The sequence below is a fragment of the Capra hircus genome, chromosome 22, assembly GCF_001704415.2.
Source record: "Capra hircus breed San Clemente chromosome 22, ASM170441v1, whole genome shotgun sequence".
Classification (NCBI taxonomy): Eukaryota; Metazoa; Chordata; class Mammalia; order Artiodactyla; family Bovidae; genus Capra; species Capra hircus.
This window is the reverse complement of record NC_030829.1, coordinates 56345046-56364215: the sequence shown is the minus strand read 5'-3', so window position 1 is coordinate 56364215 and position 19170 is coordinate 56345046. Positions and strand designations below refer to the sequence as shown.

Genomic DNA, 19170 nt, shown 5'->3' with positions numbered 1-19170 from the left:
TTACCTGAGCTCTGGAGGCAGGTGCGCGCTGGAGGCGAGGCGACCTTGGACTGCGGGTGCCCGGGGAGGGGCGGGGGAGGAGGTCGGAGAGGTGGCCACGCCCCCGGCGGGGAGGGGACGGGGCCTGACGCTGCGCCGGGGGCTCCAGGTTCACATGCTCACCCGCGTGGCATTCCTTCCCGCGGTGCCGTCGGCCCCCGGCCTTCCTGTCTGACTTGACTCTTACCCCGGTATGCCAGGAGGGCAGATGGGGCGGCTGCACCCCCAGCCCCTGTCTCCTCCCCCCGGGGCCATGGCCATGCCATCTAACTTCAGGGCCTGTAGCACCACTCTGGCTATGTCAAACTCCGTCCTAGGGCCGCCTCCTCTCTGCCATGGGTGAGGCTGACTCAGGGCACAGCCATGTGGGCCAACCTGATGCTCCCCCGAGGACGGAGGTTAGATCGGCAGCAGAAGAGGAGGCTCCATGCTCAGTGTTGCCTTGAGAGACTCCTGTGAGTGGGGCTGGCAGTGCCCTCCGGTGGTGAGGAAACTACGCAAAGGCTAGAATATCTACTTACTTGTGGATCCCAAATGGGTGGGGGTTGGGGACAGACCTCTCAACGTTGAGGCCAGAATTAACCCCAGCTCAGCTTGCCTCTCTCACTCACCTCTCAAACACTCTGGAAGAAGGACAGTAAACAAGTCCTACCCTGCCCTGGGTAGCACCCTGAGGGAGACAGGCCATGACAATCTCCATGAAGGCAAGGCCCAGGCAGCTGAGGGTTCCCAGGAGGGCTTCCTGGAAGAGGAATCATCTAAGCTCAGCAGTCATCCTTGGAATCATCCCTGACTCTTCGCTGTCTCATACTCTGGTTCTGACTTCTCTGGAAAACCCTATTGGCCCTCCCTTCAACATATTCTGAATCCAGCCTCTTCATGCCATCTCCTTGCAACCACTCTGGCATCCACTAGTCTCTTTGCTCCTGTCCACCACCCACTATCTGTTCTCATCAGGGCAGCCAGAGGGATCTGGTTAAAACCCAAGTCAGCTCATTTCCCCCCTCATGTCCCTCTGCTCAGCACCCTCCCAGGACTCCCCCCTTACTAACTTCTATTCTTACACAGCCCTGTACTGTGCCACCCACTCCTTGCCCTCTCTGACATTAATTACTATGACGTCCTCTCTCACTCTGCCCCAGCCACCCAGGAATGTGCTCCAAACACTCCGGTTAGGCCGTCCCTCCTCAGGGCCTTTGCCCTGGCTGTTCCCTCTGCCTAGAGTGCTTTTCCCAGACAGCCACCTTGCTCCTTCCCTCACTTTTTCAGGTCTCTCTACCCAAACGTCACCGTTTCCAAGAAGCCTTCCCTGACCACCCTGTATATAGTAGTAACCACCAGCACCACCTTTCTCTTGCATCGTACTTTAGTGCTCACCATCAGACACGCTATTTTCTTGTTATGTATACTTCCTTCTTATGTGTTTGTTAGTTTCAAGATCTGGAACAGTGTCCAACACAGAGTAGGCGCTTGATAAATTTTGTTGAATGAGAGTAAGCTGAAAAGGTAGCCCAAGATGCATTCCAAAGGTGCAAAGGTTTAGAGGTAAGAGGCACTATTGTGTTGAGGACCTGCAAATGAATTCAGTAAAGTGGGAGAGTGGGGGGCTTGGCGGCTAGAGGAGGGGAGAAGGGAAAGAGAGAGAGGATGTGGAAGCCACATTCAAGATCAGGCATTATCCTGAGGGTGATGGGGATATGATCAAATCTTACATTTCAGACCAATGATTTGGCTGCTGTATTGTGGATTGGGGGGCAAGACATGAGGGGCAGGATCCTGGTGAGCTGGTGCAGTGGCAGGAGTAGAGAGGACTAGGGACCGGGGCGCTGCATTGTGCAAAACAGTGGCCACCAGCCAGGTGTGGTCTCGGAGCCTTTGAAATGTGGCTGGGCAGAGTTGAGATGTGCTATAAGTTAGAATATATAGTATGATTATATGTTAATTATTAATATTGTATTATTTATATAATCTGTATATTATATATTATAATCATATACTATTTTATATATTATATTGATTATATTATATTGATATATATTATAATATTATAACATATAATATAAATATTGTATATTATATAAATAATAATCTATACTACATCTATTATAATATAATGTATAATACCTATATAGATACTATGTATATATAATATATAATATCTATATAGATAATATATATTACATATGTCACATATATATCCTATATATGATGTATCACATATAGCATATATAGCATATATATTATATCATATATATCATATATATCCATAATATATATTATTTCATACATATATTATATGTTATATCTATATAGATACTATATATTTTCATATATAATATATGACATATTATATAATATACAATGTCTATATAGATAATATACATTTATCATATATAATATATAATATCTATATATTATATACAATATATAATATATAAATACATATAATAAATTATATATATTACAAATATATATAATTATTTATTATAATAAATATAACATATATATAATATATAATATATATAATATATAGTATATGTATATAATTGAAATATATGATATATATTTGTTATAATTACAATATATTATAATATACCATATATTATATATTTATAATTATATTAGAATATAATATAATTATATTATATTTTACATACATAATATATAATAATATTATTATATTATACAATACATTCTTTATATATTATATATATATCCATATATACACATATAGTGAATACATATGTGTATGTGTGTGTATTTGTTTTGGGTTTTTTGGCTATGCAGCTTGTGGGATCTTAGTTCCCCAACCAGGGATCAAATCCAGGCCCTCAGCCATGAGAGCCCAGAGTCCTAACCACTGGACCACCAGGGAATTCCCTCACAATATATTGCCATTGGACACTGTTGATTTAGAAGGGAGAATTGAGAGGGCTTGGTGGTCTGGACTGTGCAGGTGAGGGAGAACTTTGGTCTAATAGCAAGTCTCCTCTCCCCTCTAATTGCTCCTTTCTGATGAGACCATGCAGTCCAGTGGCAGAGAGAACTGGCCAAGAGAGAGCCAAGAGGGTTAGTTTCATCTCAGTACAAGGACACACACAAGTCATATCTTCACAGTAAAAACTATCTAGAAATGAAATAGGTTGACAGAATAGGCAATGAGATCTCCGTCCCTGAAAAAATAAACTTGAGAACCACCATTAAGCAAAGGGAAGGAAGTTGAACTAATCAGTTATCCTCAAAATGTGGTCCCTGGACCAGCAATATCAGCATCACCTGTAACCTTTTTAGAAAAGCAAACTCTTGAGTCCCATCCTAGTCCTAATGAATCAGAGACTCTGGAGGTGGGAACTGCAATTTGTATTTTAGCCACCCTCCAACACGCTGACTGAGTCTGGTGCTTGCTCACATTGAAGAACCAAATGGACTACATTATACTTCCTACCACTGAAAGGTTTCAGTGACTGGCACGTAGTAGTGCCCATAAGACCCAGTCAATACCTCGTGTTTACTATCTTCTAGTTCCAGGTGGTTCAGTGGTAAAGAAACTACCTGCCAAGCAGAAGACGCAGGTGGGGAAGATCCCCTGGAGAAGGAAGAGGCAACCTGCAGTATTCTTGCCTGGGAAATTCCATGGACAGAGGAGCCTGGCAGGCCACAGTCAATGGGGTTGGAAAAAGACGAACGGAGTGACATCCCGTCCCTCACGATGGAGTGAGTGCACAGTACAGAGCAGTCCCAGGTGAGGGCACTTCCCCTCTCTGAGCAAGTAAGAGTGGACCTCCGGAAGGATGGAGGGAGGACCTCCAGGCATTTCCTACCTCTCTGCCGTGGGCAGATCTCCAGGGCCACGACAGAGCTGCCAGAGGCATGAGGAAGTCCAACTTAGCTCCATCCTGCGGTGACCTCACTGATGTGTGTCTGTTGGGGGAATGATTCATGGGACAACCTCCCACCATCCTGTGGGCACAGCTGACAGCCCCGAGGAGCAAGCTCAGCAGCTGAGCGTGGCATCCGGCTTCCCTGCATTCCAGAACTGACAGCGGGGGTGGGGGGCCCCCTGACTCAGCAGGCACGTGAACTCTGCAGACAACAGTTACACAGCTTGACAGCCTGGCCTCAGTCTCCACATCCGTCACAATGGGGGAGACAGCTGTCCCAACCCGTGGTGAGACTATTTGTATGAAGTGTTCCGGGCGGTGCCTGGACGTAGCCAGCCCTTCCTAGGCCTTGACACACTTGTAATGAAGCTCTGGGATCCCTCAGGCTGATGGGAACTCCCCAGAGACTTCCTGGGTCTGGTCTGAGAGCGATGCCCTGGGGGTGTGGGGTGCTGGAGAATGTGCCCCTACTGTGAACACCCTGGAGCCTGGTTCTCTTTTTAATTGTCATTAATTATTAATTAATTTGTGCTGGATCTTTGTTGCCACGCGGCTTTTTCTCTAGCTGTGGTGTGCAGGCTTCTCGCTGCGGTGGCTTCCCCTCTTGTTTCGGAGCACAGCTTCTAGAGTGTTCAGGCTTCAGTAGTTGCAGCGTGCGAGTTCTAGAGCACAGGCTCAGTAGTTGTGACGCACGGGCTTGCTGGCTGTGCGGCATGTGGGATCTTCCCAGATCAGGGATCGAACCTGTGTCTCCTGCATCAGCAGGTGGATTGTTAATCACTGATCCACCAGGGGAGCCCAAGCCCAGTTCCTGACGTGAGTTTCTACTTACTCACCAAACGGATGCCTCTGACGGCAGGGCCTGTCTTAATCATTTTCAAACATTTCTTAAATGAATGCTGTAAACAGGGACTATCGCCCCATTTCATGGATGAGAAAAGTGAGAACCAAAGGAGTAAAGGACTGCTCAGCGTGACCTAACAGATATGGCTAAGTCGGGACTTGAACCCAGGTTTCCCTAACTCCAAAGGCAGGACTTTCTTCACTCCTCCATGGAGAAACTCCAACCTAACCTGGCTTAAAAGCTCCTGTATGTGTCATTTAAATCTACATTTGAAGAGGTAGCCTCTGGCCTTTGCAATTCCATATTCTTTAAGAAACAATGGGTGTATCTGAGGCAATCTGAGATGGAGTTGAAAATAGTTTTACATCTAGATTAAGCCTGACTCACCCTGAGCCTCCAGGCCTCAGTTGTTTCAACTATGGAATGGGCCAATGGAAAACTTCTGCAGCTGAAGGCAGAAGTTGGACCTGGTCATCTTGAGAACCCTCTGACTCTCAGACACCAGTGTCTCCATGCCCCCTCTAAAGAACAAAGACAAGAGCTAATTTTATTTTTTTACCAAAAGGGGGTGGGCGGACTTCCCTGGTGGCTCAGTGGTAAAGAATCCACCTGTTGGTGCAGGGGAAATGGATACCTGGTCCAGGAAGATTCCATGTGCCATCGCGTAATTAAGCCCGTGCTCCACAAGAGAGTAGCCCCCACTCCCCGAAACTAGAGAAAGCCCTCGCAGAGCACTGAAGACGCAGCACAGTCAAAAATAAATAAATAAATAAAACAGTGTGTACTTGTCAAATTATAAGAAGGGGGTGAGTGGTGAAAAAAATCCACCCTAGGACATTATGAGAAATGCAAAATAAGGGATTCAGACTCAATTTAGGTGGCTTTTAATGTCTTTTTCTTTTTAAGCAGAAAGATCCTCTTGACGAGTAAAATTTAAGGCGTTCTATCAGATCAGAGTGGACTTCTTTTTAGCTGAAGTGGGGGTCCTGGGGCTATTGATGGGAGCACCTGCTCAGCGTCACCTTGCAGGGCTATCTTGAGGGCCTACTGTGAGCTACTTTGTGTCCAGCACACAGCTGGAGCTCTTTAGAAGGGGCAGGATGCATTTCCTGTGTCTGTGCCCCATACAGGCCATCCAGAAAGCAAAACCTATGAAGTGCCGTAGTTGTAGAAATCGGAGCCCAGTGAATTTTGTGAACACTCTTCTAACAAATGAATTGCCAACAGACGTCTTTAACACAATCTGGGAAACTTGAATATGGACTAAATATTAGATTATTTAAAGGTTAGTGCTATTTTTGTGAGGTATGATATTGGCACAGCAGCTATGTAAAAATGTCATCTGTTGGCATGGCAGGCTGAAGCAATTGCTGGTGACAGGACTTTGGGTGTGGGATTTACTTGCTTAAAAGCATTCCAGCTTTGGGGAAAATGTGGGAGGGGGAGACAGGAAGGACAATCAACCAATGTGAAGAATAGCAGAGGCTAGGGGATTCGTAAACGGGAGTTTATTATATCAATATTATTCTTTCTGCTTCCGTGTACATTAGGACGTTTCCATAAAAACAGTCTTTGAGCATGCAGTGTTACTGAACTCACCTGGAGAAAGGCGGTCTCGTCCTACCCTAGTGTCTAAACTGCGGCTTCCACTGCTTTGTCTGCAGCCTGTATTTAAGCAACTGGGTATTAGGAAACTCCTGGCTGGAACTGCTGCTGTGAAATTTCCAGCTGTGAATTGTGTCAGCCTTGGTCATCCTGTCCCGTACTTGCTGTTGGGTTTGCAAGTATAGTTCTGTGCTTGAGGAGGTAGTCATAAAGTTCTTTTAATAAATGCGCAAGTCGTTAACCTTTATGATGAATAAAAAGAACAGAAAGAAGAGAGGAGGGAGGGAGAAAGGAGCGGGGGAGGAAGGAAATAGGGAGGGAGGGAGATTTTAAAAACAGCTTTTGAGATCGTCTTCTGATCCAAGACCCAAATGTTTGGAACAGCCTCACCCATGCTGGAAGGACACAGTGCCTATAGCCTGGGAATTCTCCTAAGAGCTCTGTCTGGGCAGTGACACTCCTGTGAGCAGTGTCTAACTGGGCTCAAGCCCAGGGAGATGTCACAGGACACACCTGTCCTGCAGGTATGAGGAGTGGATGCAGGGCACCCCATGATGGAGCCTGAGACTGTGGATACAAGCATGCGTGTCTGGAACACTGGCCTGGTTCTCTGCCTGGCGGATGTATCTGCTCCTCGAGGGTGGGCTCACACTTCCCATCTCCCTCCTCTGTTCCCACAATCCTTCCCTCCACCATCCGACTCAGTGTGCGTCTCCTCTACAAGCTGTAACAATAATAAAAACAACTAATAGCTACAGTTCACTGCAGGTTTGCCGTGTGCCCGGCATTTAGCCAAGAGCTTTTCCTTCTTGGGTGGGTGCTATTATTTCCATCTTATAGATGTGGAAACTGAGGCTTAGAGGGGCTGAGCCACTTATGCGAGGTCACACAGCTAGAGGCGACTCAAATTCAGCTCTGTCTTCTCACCAAAGTTGTCGTTCTTCACCACATCTCTCTTAGTTTCCCTCCATATCCCCCCTGTGTTTAGCAAACAGCCCAGCTCTTTGGTAGACTGACAGGAAAACTCAGGGCTTCCCAGGTGAAGATAGGGGTAAAGAACTCATCTGGCAATGCAGGAGATGTAAGAGGTGTGGGTTCGATCCCTGGGGTCAGGAAGATCCCCTTGAGGAGGGCATGGGATCCCACTCAAGTATTCCTGCCTGGAGAATCCCATGGACAAAGGAGCCTGGAGGGCTACAGCCCACGGGGTGGAAAAGAGCTGGACACGACTGAAGTGACTGAGCACGCACAGACGAATATTCACCGCTTGGATCCTTGGCTCCCCCTACAGGGCTGGAGCTGCCCCAGCAAGCTGCCCGCCTAGTTCACGTCCCAAAAGATGTGACAGAACAAAAAGATAGGTCAGAACAAGAGTTTAACCTTGTTTGCCTCAAGCCCAGACATTTTCCTAAATAGCTTGTGGTTGTTGCTGTTTAGTTGCTAAGTCATGTTCAACTCTTTGCGGCCTCATGGACTGTAGCCTGCCAGCTCTTCTATCCATGGGATTTCCCCAGGCAGGAATACTGGAGTGGGTTGCCATTTCCTTCTCCAGGGGATCTTTCCAACCCAAGGATCGAACCCGCATCTCTTGTGTCCCGTGCATTGGCAGGTGGATTCTTTACCACTGAGCCACCAGGGAAGGCCCGCATGTGACTGGTGGCCATCATACGGGACAATGCAGGTACAGAAAGTTCCCAGCATTGCAGAGTTCTGTTGGACAGTGCTGCTCTGGAGCCCAGAAGCCCATAATAACAGGTACCCAAGAAGTGTGTTATAAAATAAAGATTTCCTTTATCCCCTTCTTATAAGGGTGAGGCGAACATAGCTCAGAGAGGTTGTGTCATTATCCCAAGGCGTCACAGTCAGGAAGCAACTTCACGGGGATTTGAACCCAGGGTTGTCTTGCACACACGACTCCCTTTTCCAAGAACCAATGGCCTCCTGGCTGTTTAGAGAATTTCTTAAAAAAAAAATACAACTGATTATATATATATGTATATATTATTTATTTATTTTTGACTGTGCTGGGTCTCAGTTGTTGCTCAGGCTTTCCCTAGTTGCAGCGAGTGGGGCTACTCTGCAATTGTGGTGCGGGGGCTTCTCATTGCAGTGGCTTCTCTTGCTGCAGAGCGCCGCTCCAGGGTAGTCGTGGCACAGAGGCTTAGTTGCTCTACCTGTTTTCCTATAGATCCTGCCACCCTGAGCTTGTACCTACCTGCGGAGAAACTGGGCAGCTTCATTGAAGAATTGTTGCCCAGTCTGGGGTCAGTCCTGATTCCATCCCTGATTGACTGGCTGTGTGACTTGCAGCAAGCCCCTCTGCCTCTGTGGCCTCAGTTGCGTTGGGTGTAGGATGAAGAAACCGGCCGTGATGTCCTGAGGGTTGGATGAGGCAGGCAGAAGGCCTGGTGCGACAGGCTGCTACTCTTCATATCCTGTCCGGCTTTGGGGTGGGCCGCATGGGAAGTGCGCTGGGTGGCTTGACCGACAATAGCAGCTTCTGTTTCTGGAATGCCTGCAGATGAGAAAGCTAGGCTTAGAGAGGTCAAGTGACTTGGCCAAGGCCTCACAGGAGCAGAACTGACCGAGGTGGGGGCTCCCACCTGAGACTCTCTGGTCACCGCGACTGTGTCTCGCGAGCAGGGATCCAGAGTACCACGGGGAGTCGTAGGCAGGAGCTGTCCCCTGAGAGGTGGTGAGCTCCCCGTCCGCGGGAGTGTGCAAGCCGGTGATGGGCCCTCGTCTGCGACAAGGACGCCGGGAGGGATCCGCGAGCCCCTCGGCGGGCCCCTCCCGCCTGCCGCCTCCCGCAGCTGGCGGCCGCGGCCGCGGCGAGCGCGGCGCCGGCAGGCGGGGCGGGGCGGGGGCGGCTATTTCTGTCCGCTGAGCGCAGCCCGCGCGCGGCGGGGGAAGGGGCCCGCGCCGCCATATTCCCTCCCGCCGGCGGCCCCGCGGCGCAGCCACCATGAGCACCGCCGCCTTCCACATCTCCAGCCTCCTGGAGAAGATGACGTCCAGCGACAAGGACTTCAGGTGCGCCCGCGGCCGGGCCCCGCGCCGGGCCGCCCCGCCCTGAACCCCCGGCCTTCCCCTCCCGGAGCTCCGGTCGTTGCCCCCCGGGCCCCTTGCAGCCCCCGCCTCGCATCCCTCCCGGAGCTCCAGCCCGCCCCCCGAGACGCCCCCTCCCCGCCTCTGCGCCCGGCGCCAGGAGCTCGGGGTTGGGGGAGGGCGCCCCTTGTCCACGGGTCGCTGCCCGGCCCTCTGCGGGACTCCAGCCCAGCTGCGATCCCCACCGCGCAAACTTCAGCCCCTGCCTCCCGTCCCGCCGCTCGGCCTCGGCCGCCCCGTTTCTCCACTTCTCCTCTCTTGTGTTTCTGCCCAAGCCCGCATCTCTCCGCGCGTGCCACGGGCCCCGGCCCTCCTCTCCAACCCACGCTGAAGCCCTCGGCCTCTCCTGCCTCCTCTTCTCCGCGTTGAAACCCGTTCCCTTCCCGGGACTCCAGCCCCCAGGGCTGACTTTTTCACTGGGACCCTCAGCTCTGCCCCCTCTCAGCGACCTCACTGCAGCCATCCACCCTCGCACTTCGGAGGGGTACCCCTTCCCCACCCTCCCCTCGCGGGTTTGCTCCGACCCTGCCTGCGGGAGGGGGCTGGGCTGTGTGGCTTTGCAGACGCGGATAGGTGATGCTTCGGATGGGGGCTTTTACGTGTTTGTGGGCCACTCCCTTTTTCGGTCCAACCCCCTCCTCCTCGGGGGAAACTGAGGCCCAAGGAGGGGGAAATGGGTTGGCCCATGATCACACAGCCTGTTCTGGACCCTCTCTCTGAGCTATAAGAAATTTTCAGAGAGGAGATAGCCACGCCCACCCATTGAGCATTCGGTCCGTTACCCCATTTTACAGATGGGGAGAGTGAGGCTCAGAGGCAGAAAGGGCTGAGGCACCGTCGCAGAGTTAGGAAATGGAGAATCCGCGTCCACATCCAGGTCAGTCTAACACAGAGGATGAGATTTCAGCAAGGCTGTCTGATTCTTGACTGGGGAGGAGACCGAGGCCCTGCCCTCCTGCTCTGATCCCTGCCTTCAGCACCTCATTTCTCCACAGCCCCCCTTTAGTAGACCCTCAGAGCCACAGTCCTGGGTTCAGATCCTGCCTCCAGTTATTTACTGGCAGTATGATTGAGAACAAGCTGCTTAACCCCTCTGAGCCTCAGAAGCTCTGTGAAATGGGATAATAGCAACCCACCTGGAGGGTTGGTGTGAAGAGTTAGCCATATGTGGGATGCTGGCACCAGGTGAATGCTTAATTTGTTGTTGCTGTTTGGTGGCTAAGTTGTGTTTGATTCTTTTGCCACCCCATGAGCTGTAGCCCGCCAGGCTCTGTCCATGGAAGTCTCCAGGCAAGAATACTGGAGTGGGTTGCCATTTCCTTCTTCAGGGGATCTTCCCGACCCAGGGGTCGAACCCACATCTCCTGCATTGGCTGACGGATTCTTTACCCGTGAGCCACCAGGGAAGCCCCAGGGACACGGTTGTGATCCTGTGCACATCAGAAGGCTTCAGCGTCTCTTTGCTCTGGGCCTTTACCGGGAAGTTCTTTGTCCCTTCATTTCCCTGCTTCACCAGGCTAGCTCCTATTCAGTCCTCGCCTCCCTGGGATGCCTCCAGTGCCCGGCCCGTGTTTCTGCTGCGTTCTCTTCTGGAGCCTGGGAGACCTGGAGCTCCTGGACCACTGGACTGTAAACTCTCCTTCTGTGTCCCGGAGGCTGTTCTGGGTACACAGCAGGTGCTCAGTGAAGGTTCTGTGTCCCGGGCTCCCTGTCGTCCAGTATAATCTCATTCAGTCCTCCCGTCTGCCTGCGTGGTCGTGATTGTTCTTCCTGGTCTCTAGAGGCTTGCAGAGGTGAAGTGACTTGCTCAAGGTCACACAGCCGGCCGGTGGCCGAGGGGATGTGCCCCACTGTCTAGGGCCTCGGGGCCAGGCTCCAGGAGAGAGAATCGGCCTTGCCAACTGGAGCCTGAGAAGCCCGCCCAGTCTGCTCTGCCAGCAGTCCTGAGAACACTTAAAACCACCCCCAAGCATATGAGGATGGTGTCTATTTTTACAGCCCAAATACCAGGGGGGCTGGGTCCTGCTTGACCAGCTGTCCAGGCACCCATGTGGCCCAGTGTTTCAGCTGAGTCGCCTCTAGGGTTTCTCTGGAATGAAACTGAGACTGTGTCCTCTGGCTCCTGGAGGCGGGTGGTGACTGCAAGTGGGGGTCCCGGGCAGGTGCAGGGAATCTTCCATCCCTGTAGTTCCCAGTCCCCACTCTGTGAGCAGGGGGCTGTTCTGTTCCCACTCAGACTCTAGCAGTGAAACGAGTAAACTGAGGGATCTTGCAGGGATTCCTGCGTCATTTTTTTGAGTATTTGTTGATTTGGCTATGCCAGGTCTCACTCCCTGGGAGCACATGAAATCTTTGATCTTTAGTTGCAGCGTGTGGGATCTAGTTCCCTGCCCAAGGATAGAACCGGGGCCCCCTGCAGTGGAAGCACAGAGTCTTAGCCACTGGACCACCAGGGAAGTCCCTGCTACATCATTTCTTGAAAACACACAGTAGTATTGGTTGAGGAGCCAGGAGAGCTGAGTGGCAGGCTGATTCTTTTCCCAATTTGCTGGGGGACAATGGGCAGTTCTTGCAACCTCTCTGAGCCTAGTTTCCTCACCTGCCTCATGCTAAGAGCTGGTTATCCCATTACAACCTCCCAGGGATGTTATGAAGTGGGGCAAAGAAAATTCCCATTTTTGTAAAAGGAAAAATTGAGGCTGAGAGAGGAGCCAGTTGCTCAAGGTCACCTGGGTGGTAAATGACATCACCAGTATATTTACTTAAAGCCAAACTTCAGTGCCCAGGCTCCTATCTACCAAGTTATACCCTTTCCTCTTTACCCTTCTAACCACCACTGTACACATATACACATATATTAATATATGTCTGAGAGCTGAGTATTTGCAGGAACTTGGCAGTGTCTGGAATGCTGGAGCATGTTTCAGATGAATGGGTTTCAGTGTTTGGATTTCCACACAGCTCTCTGGCTCTGAGCTCTGTTAGGGGCTGACTCTAACCCTCCTTCCCCTCCTGCCCTCACCCTGCCGCCTCAGGGCCTCTTTAGGCTAGTTGTTTGCTGGGTCTGGAGACTCAGAGATGAACTGACAGGCCTCTATGAGTTCACGTTAAATGGAGGAGACACTGGTAACCAAGCTTGTAGTGCAGTGTGAGAGGTACTGTAATGAAGGGGTGCAGGGTATCTGAGAGGTTCCTGTCCAGGGAGACCAAGTGTGCTTAGAGACTGTGGGTGGAGGATGGGGCAGGATGGTGAGAGGAGTCTTCACCAAGACTGGGACATTTGAGTTGGGCCCTTGGCAGATGAATAGGAGTTTGGTAGGTGGGAAAGAAAGAAAGGGGCAGGAGGCCCATCTTGGGCAAAGGAGCACATCCCTTGGGTTGCCAGGCTGAGCTGGGTCTCTACAAATTGCAGCAGAAACTCAACTTCAGGGTCCTGCCTGCCTTCTCTGAACATCCCTTCAGCTGGACAGACAGCAGTGCAGGTGGCTACCCAAGTCTTGTTACTGTTGTTGTTTAGTTGTGTCCGACTCTTGGCGACCCTACAGACTGTAGCCCACCAGCCTCCTCCGTTCACGGGGTTTCCCAGGTGAGAATGCTGGAGTGAGTTGCCATTTCTTCCTCCAGGGGATCTTCCCAACCCAGGGATGGAACCTGCGTCTCCTCAGTTGGCAGGCAGATTCTTGACCACTGAGCCGCCTGGGGAGCCCATACCCTTGGCCTTGTCCTGGCTCAGATCCAAAGCTCTTCCTTCATCTGACCTTGGCTGCTGCTTCTGCAGCAGGCAGGCCCAGAGGTGGGCATCGTCAACCCTGCCACCCTCTCCCTGGCTCCAGCCTAACCTCCTTCCTTCTCTCAGCAGCTTGAGGCGTATTCCAGCTGTTAAAGATAGACAGCCGTGACACTGACAAGCGCCCTCCTGCCTGAGGGGCCCTGGGGCCCACTGTGACATCCAGCAGCAGGTCTGAGCCTGCACAGATGAGGCTGGAATCCTGCTGTGACCAGTTTTGCCCTAGGAGCCTTGGCTTGGCAGGTTGTGAGGTGCAGGGCTGGGGGAGGTTCTTGGTTGACTTGCTAAAGCTAGAAAACCAGGCTGGTGGGGGAATCAAAAGCCTGACTCTTTTCCTGGGGCTGCCCACCCTGTGATCTGGACTTCATTGCATCTCACCTCGCTGCTGTCAAGTGCCTGCAAGAGCCAGTAAGCAGGTGCAGTGGGCCTGGGGAGATCCTGCAGGCCTGGAGAGTGTGTGTCCACCTCCAGAGGGCAGCTGTCACTGCCTTGAGCCAGGTACTGTCACCGGAAACTATTGTTCAGTCGCTCAGCCATGTCCTACTCTTTGCCACCCCATGCAGCATGTCACTATCTCCCGGAGCTTGCTCAAACTCATGTCCATTGAGTCGGTGATGCCATCCAACTGTCTCATCCTCTGTCGTCCCCTTCTCCTCCTGCCCTCAGTCTTTCCCAGCATCAGGGTCTTTTTCCGGTGAGTCGGCTTCTTCACATCAGGTGGTCAGAGTAGTGGAGCTTCAGCTTCAGCGTCAGTCTTTCCAATGAATATTTAGGGTTGATTTCCTTTAGGATGGACTGGTTGGATCTCCTTGCAATCCAAGGGACTCTCAAGAGTCTTCTCCAGCACCACAGTTCGAAAGCATCAGTTCTTTGGTGCTCAGCCTTCTTTACGGTCCAGCTCTCACATCCATGCATGACTGCTGGAAAAACCATAGATTGTAGACCCAGCTGTATTCAGACAAGAGAATCTGGAAGTCAGTACATGCTCACACACAGGACTCCTTGTGATGGCCTAGCCGTGCCCATAGCCCAGATGATCCACCTACTCTTGACTGCCCCTTCGTATCAGGTGTGCTCCTGAGGGAACTCTAAGGGTACTGCCCAAGTCACCAGGGCCCGGGGCCTGCTCGGCAATGCCCCTCCGCCCTCCCTGCCCAGGTTCATGGCCACCAGTGACCTGATGTCGGAGCTTCAGAAGGACTCCATCCAGCTGGACGAGGACAGTGAGCGCAAGGTGGTGAAGATGCTGCTCCGGCTCCTAGAGGACAAGAATGGGGAGGTGCAGAACCTGGCTGTCAAGTGGTAAGTGTTGGCCCCGTTGGGAGCCAGGGGGTCCCTGCCCCTTTGGGGGTCCAGCCGCTGGGAGAAAACTGGCTGAGAAGTTCTTGGAGCGCCTCTCCGGGTCAGGCAGATTCCCTGGAGAAGGGCATGGCAACCCACTCCAGTATTCTTGCCTCCACTCCTCCTTGCCTGGAGGAGCCTGGCAGGCTATAGTCTGTGGGGTCACAAAGAGTCAGACACGACCGCGCAACTCCTTAGAGCGCCAGTGGAGCTGGACAGTGCCTTGGTCTGGGTTCCCCCGGAAGTGCACCCTGCAGCAGGGATTCACGTGTAAGTTTATTAGAGAAGAGATCCCAGGAAGCTGGTGGGGCCTTAGGGAAGGAAGAAAAGCAATAAACATGACTTCTCAAGCAGCTTACTGCTGTGGGCAAGAGGCGCTTAACCCTGCTGGGGCGGGGGGTGGTCCCTGGAACACAGTGTAGGACAAGACCTTCAGGGTGGTCCCAGCTGCCAGCTTTCCTTGGTTGAGGGCTGCTCCTGGGGTAGGCAGGGGGTTATGCATTCCTTGATATCTCCAGGTAGAGAAAACCCTGAGACACAGATGCGAATGCTGGCAGCTGGAAAGTCAGGCTGGCATGTACAGAAATGGTGGGAGTGAAAGAACATGGGGGTCTTTGCCATTGGCCTCATGAGGTGTGGTCCTGAGACCTTTGCTGGTTACCCCCAGAGTTGAAAAAGCAAGATGGGTTATGTGCAGAACACGTGTGTGTGTGTCTGTGTGTGTGTGCTTGGGTGGGCAGGGGACTGAGGAATGGCAGGGGTCAGCAGAGAACTGGGGCACTGTCTCTCAAAACAGTACACTGTGGGCTGGATCCTGGCGTCCTGGGCTGGTAGTGAATTTCAACTTGACCCCGAGAGCAGGGCATTTCAGTAAAGAGTCTCATGGGGGAACAAGACATGCTCAGGCTTGTGGTCTGGTCATCCCTCTGACAGTGGAATTGAGATCAGGCGGACTGGTTTCCTACTAGCAAAAGCAGTAACCCCTCTTTATAACACATAATCTGAAATACTCTTTTCTTACCATGAAATGAAATTCATGCATACTAGAACCTGCCTCTACCCGTGATTATAAAACACTTTATATAATGCCGTGACCTGGCACAGAGAGGAAAAAGAGAAATGCAGCTGATAATAAGATAGTGTGTGTTTCAGTGCATAAATGCTCAGGCGTGTTGATGGTAGACGTGTAATAAAGTTATGGGAAGCCTGCACCAGAGTGGAGGCTTGCTGTCAGCGCTGAGACAGGAAGCAGGGGGAGACAGGTACAGATGCTGGGGACTCAAATACCAGCACAGTGGCATTGCTTTTAGAAGATTTCTGAAATGGTGACCATCTCCTGGTAAAGTTTCCCAGAACAACAAACTACAATCTTTCTTCAAGTTACTTGATAACTGCATTTTTGGGGAAATTTCAGAGTATATTAAAATGGTACAAAAAAGTATTTTTGTGTTTATATGCAAAATGAAATTATTTCATTTTGGACTCATAATTATAGAAAGACTTTTTACCTGTGTGACTGCCCCATGGGATGTTAGAAACTCCAGCAGGACGAGAAACATGGTTTTGCAATATTGTCTTTCTGTCACACCTGGCCTCCCCTCTCTCCCTTCAATAAAAGCCAGGAGTAAAGCTTATCTCATTAGCTATGATGAGCATAACTAATAGAAGGCCTGCCGGTAAATTTCCAAAACACCCCTCAGAGCAGTATTACCCCTACTGGGAACCAGTGCTATAGGAGGTTGAGTGGGAGGACCGTGGTTTCTTAGATGGAGAAAGAAGTTGAGTTTTGCAAACTGGTGTGCACTGCAGACATATGAGCTCCTTGTTTAAACTGTGTGCTCCTACCCAGGGATTCTAATTCAGAACGGGGGCCAGAGCAGGCAGATGAGGCTGTGCACCCAAGAATCTGCATTCTAATGTACACCGTCTGGGAACCACTCTTAGGTCAGAGGTCCTCAACCTTGACTGCCTATTAGAATCACCTGGCAAATTAAAAAAACACAAAACTCCCCAGCGTCCAGACCACACCTGAAACCATTTAACTCAGACATTCTAGGGCTGGTACCTGGGTAACGATTTCTTAAAAGGCCCCAGGTGATGGCAGTGCAGACTTAAGGCTGAGAAACAGTGTCTCATGCGGTTTTTATTTTTTTAATTTAAAAATAGTTTTCTTTCTTTATTTCCAGCTGCGCCGGGTCTCTGCTGCTGTGCACGGGCTTTCTCTCGCTGCAGCGAGCGGGGGCTACTCTCCCGCTGCCGTGCATGGGCTTCTCATCGCGTGGCTTCTCTTACTGTGGAGCACTGGCTCTAGGGCTTGCGGGCTCCGGGGCTGCAGCTCCCAGGCTCCGGAGCACTGGCTCTAGGGCTTGCGGGCTCCGGGGCTGCAGCTCCCAGGCTCCAGAGCACAGGTTCAGTGGTGGCGGTGCTCGGGCTTAGTTGCTTCAAGGCATGTGGGATCTTCCTGGATCAGGGATCAAAGCCGTGTTTCCTGCATTTGCAGGCGGGTTCTTTACCACTGAGCTCCCAGGGAAGCCCTCGTGCGGTTATTCAACTTTAATGTGCTTTCCAGTCACCTGGAGGTTTTGTTGAAGCACACATTCTAGTCCAGGAACTCTCAGGTGGGACCTGAGCTCTGCGTCTCCAGATAGAGCTGATGAGGCTGATCTGTGATCACACTTGGAGAAGCAAGCCTCTAAGGCAGAAGTTCTCAAAGTGTGGTCCCTGGACCATCTACTGCAAACTTGCTAGAAAGTCAATTTTCAGGCCCCTACCTAGACCCCTTAAGTCTGAAAATCTGGGGTGGGGTGAAAATCTGGGGTTCATTCTGTTTGAACGAGTCCTTTGGGAGATTGTGATACACGCGGAAGTTTGAGAACCCTGCTCGGGGGGCATTCCTTGGTTTCCAGCTGAGGTTCCTGGGTTGGATGTTTTAGCCATGTGCTGAGATGCATCCAGGAGGAGATGCAGGTTTGGGAGGTGTCAGGAATGAGGTCAGCATAGCCAGAGGGTACCTTTCTTTCTGGCAAAATAGGGAGTCCCTTGTTGATCTGAGTCTTTTCCTCAGCACATGTGGCCCCACAGCCTTGAGGGGACTTAAGGGGTACCCCAACTCGGGCTGAGCCTGGGCTCTCACACTGTCTCCCTCCCTGCTCAGCTTGGGTCCTCTGGTGGGAAAAGTGAAGGAGTACCAGGTGGAGACTATCGTGGACGCCCTCTGTGCCAACATGCGGTCAGACAAGGAGCAGCTCCGAGACATCGCTGGCATCGGCCTGAAGACCGTCCTGTCGGAGCTCCCCACTGTGGCCACAGGTACCCAGGTCCCAGGGACCAGGTGCTTCTGTTATTTGTCCTAGTTTATGATTGAAGAAGCAGAGGCTCAGCGGGGTGAAGGGACTTACCCCAGGTCAGCCTGGTAAGTAGCAGAGGATTCAGACTCACATCTGCTTAACTTCATGGCTGTGTTTCAGAGATGCTCTTAGACTCTGCAGTTAACACAGTCTAACTAGTGGCAGCTTGAAGACATGGGGAGTTGCTTTTCTGAGTTAACTCGGAAGGAATCAGCCACTCCATTTTTGCAGCAATTTACCGAGAAGCTCAGTTAGGACAGGGGTAAAGTCTCTCCTCAGGTCTCTTGCCCTTTATAAGAAAAGTGCGTGTTTCCCCCAGAGACACTGACCTGTATCTCACTGGCCAGAACCTGGTCACCTGGCCCCTCCAAGCCACCAGGGGGTCTGGGAAAGACTCCTCATTGGAAGGCAGAGGGCAAGGGTCAGATGTGAGGTGGGCCAGCCAGCAGGCCTGCCCTCGGTCCTCAGCTCCCCAGCTGTCTCCTTTAGTTTGGCCGGACCCTGGGTCACACCTTGGACCCTGGATGTCCTGGCTTCTCTGGGCAGCAACTTTAGCGGGGTGGGGGATGTGGGCTCAGGGGTGCAACCAGAGTGAAGGCCAGCCCCCAGGCGGCCCTGGGCCTCACTGCACCCATCTTGCGCTCTGTGCAGGCTCCAGCCTGGCCTCCAACGTGTGCCGGAAGATCACCGGCCAGCTCACCAGTGCGATCGCCCAGCAGGAGGATGTGGCCGTGCAGCTGGAAGCCCTGGACATCCTTTCTGACATGCTGAGCAGGTGCGGGAGGCCACCCTGAGCAACGAGGATGGCAGGGAGGGGTGGCAAGGGCACAGGGAGGGACTCAGCTTCACAGAACGGGCACTTACGGTACCGCAGGCCCTGTGCTCAGGGCCCTTTAATCACCCCAGCAGTGTCCAAGGAGAACTTGACTGTCACCGAGTTCTCACTACAGTCAGGACATGAGGAACCTAATAGCTGGGCCATTGTTTTCAATTGCACTACACTTTTCTAAAGTATTCACTCAGCTTCTCAAGATTTGAACACCTACCAGAAAAATGCCAGCTGCTAGACCAGCGTTGGGAGGATGGAGTTGGCTGGGTCTTCGCCGCCTCTAGGGAAGAGCTCACAGACATGTTAAACCTGTGAGTGCAGGAAGGACAGCAGCGCGGCTAAGAGCAGGACCAGTAGGAGCTCGGAGGAGGAGGCTGTCACCCAGCTGA

General features: G+C 51.6%; 3 protein-coding genes across 8 annotated transcripts in view; 1 reads left to right on the top strand and 2 right to left on the bottom strand.

Annotated features, from left to right (window-relative positions):
• Positions 1-77, bottom strand: part of TMEM40 (transmembrane protein 40) — a 33339-nt gene extending 33262 nt beyond the window's left edge. For 3 of the 5 annotated variants that reach the window (XM_018038459.1, XM_018038462.1, XM_018038463.1), the window contains exon 1: positions 5-77. The gene's annotated coding sequence lies outside the window, so the exon portion shown is untranslated. The remainder of the gene's footprint in view (positions 1-4) is intronic. The other 2 variants (XM_018038461.1, XM_018038464.1) reach the window with 1 other exon arrangement.
• On the bottom strand, positions 8427-9336 carry LOC108638597 (translation initiation factor IF-2-like). The gene is made up of 2 exons (XM_018066683.1): positions 8973-9336; positions 8427-8884 (listed from the first exon to the last, which is right to left on the bottom strand). Exons 1-2 carry the CDS (start codon positions 9334-9336, stop codon positions 8703-8705), a joined length of 546 nt encoding a protein of 181 aa, XP_017922172.1. The 3' UTR covers positions 8427-8702.
• CAND2 (cullin associated and neddylation dissociated 2 (putative)) overlaps positions 9263-19170 on the top strand; it is a 27881-nt gene continuing 17973 nt past the window's right edge. The window contains exons 1-5 of one of the 2 annotated variants that reach the window (XM_018067092.1): positions 9330-9402; positions 10272-10354; positions 14423-14566; positions 17760-17914; positions 18604-18727. In XM_018067092.1, coding sequence (XP_017922581.1) covers positions 14427-14566; positions 17760-17914; positions 18604-18727 — 419 coding nt within the window. In that variant the 5' untranslated portion in view covers positions 9330-9402; positions 10272-10354; positions 14423-14426. Of the gene's footprint in view, positions 9403-10271; positions 10355-14422; positions 14567-17759; positions 17915-18603; positions 18728-19170 lie in introns of both variants that reach the window. The other variant, XM_018067091.1, reaches the window with a different exon arrangement.

Excerpts from the sequence above, each read along its gene's own strand:
- LOC108638597 (XM_018066683.1), bottom strand. The coding sequence starts at position 9,336 with ATGGTGGCTGCGCCGCGGGGCCGCCGGCGGGAGGGAATATGGCGGCGC. Across the intron at positions 8,885-8,972 it reads CGGTGACCAGAGAGTCTCAG|GCATTCCAGAAACAGAAGCT; the intron begins GTGGGAGCCCCC and ends TCTCATCTGCAG.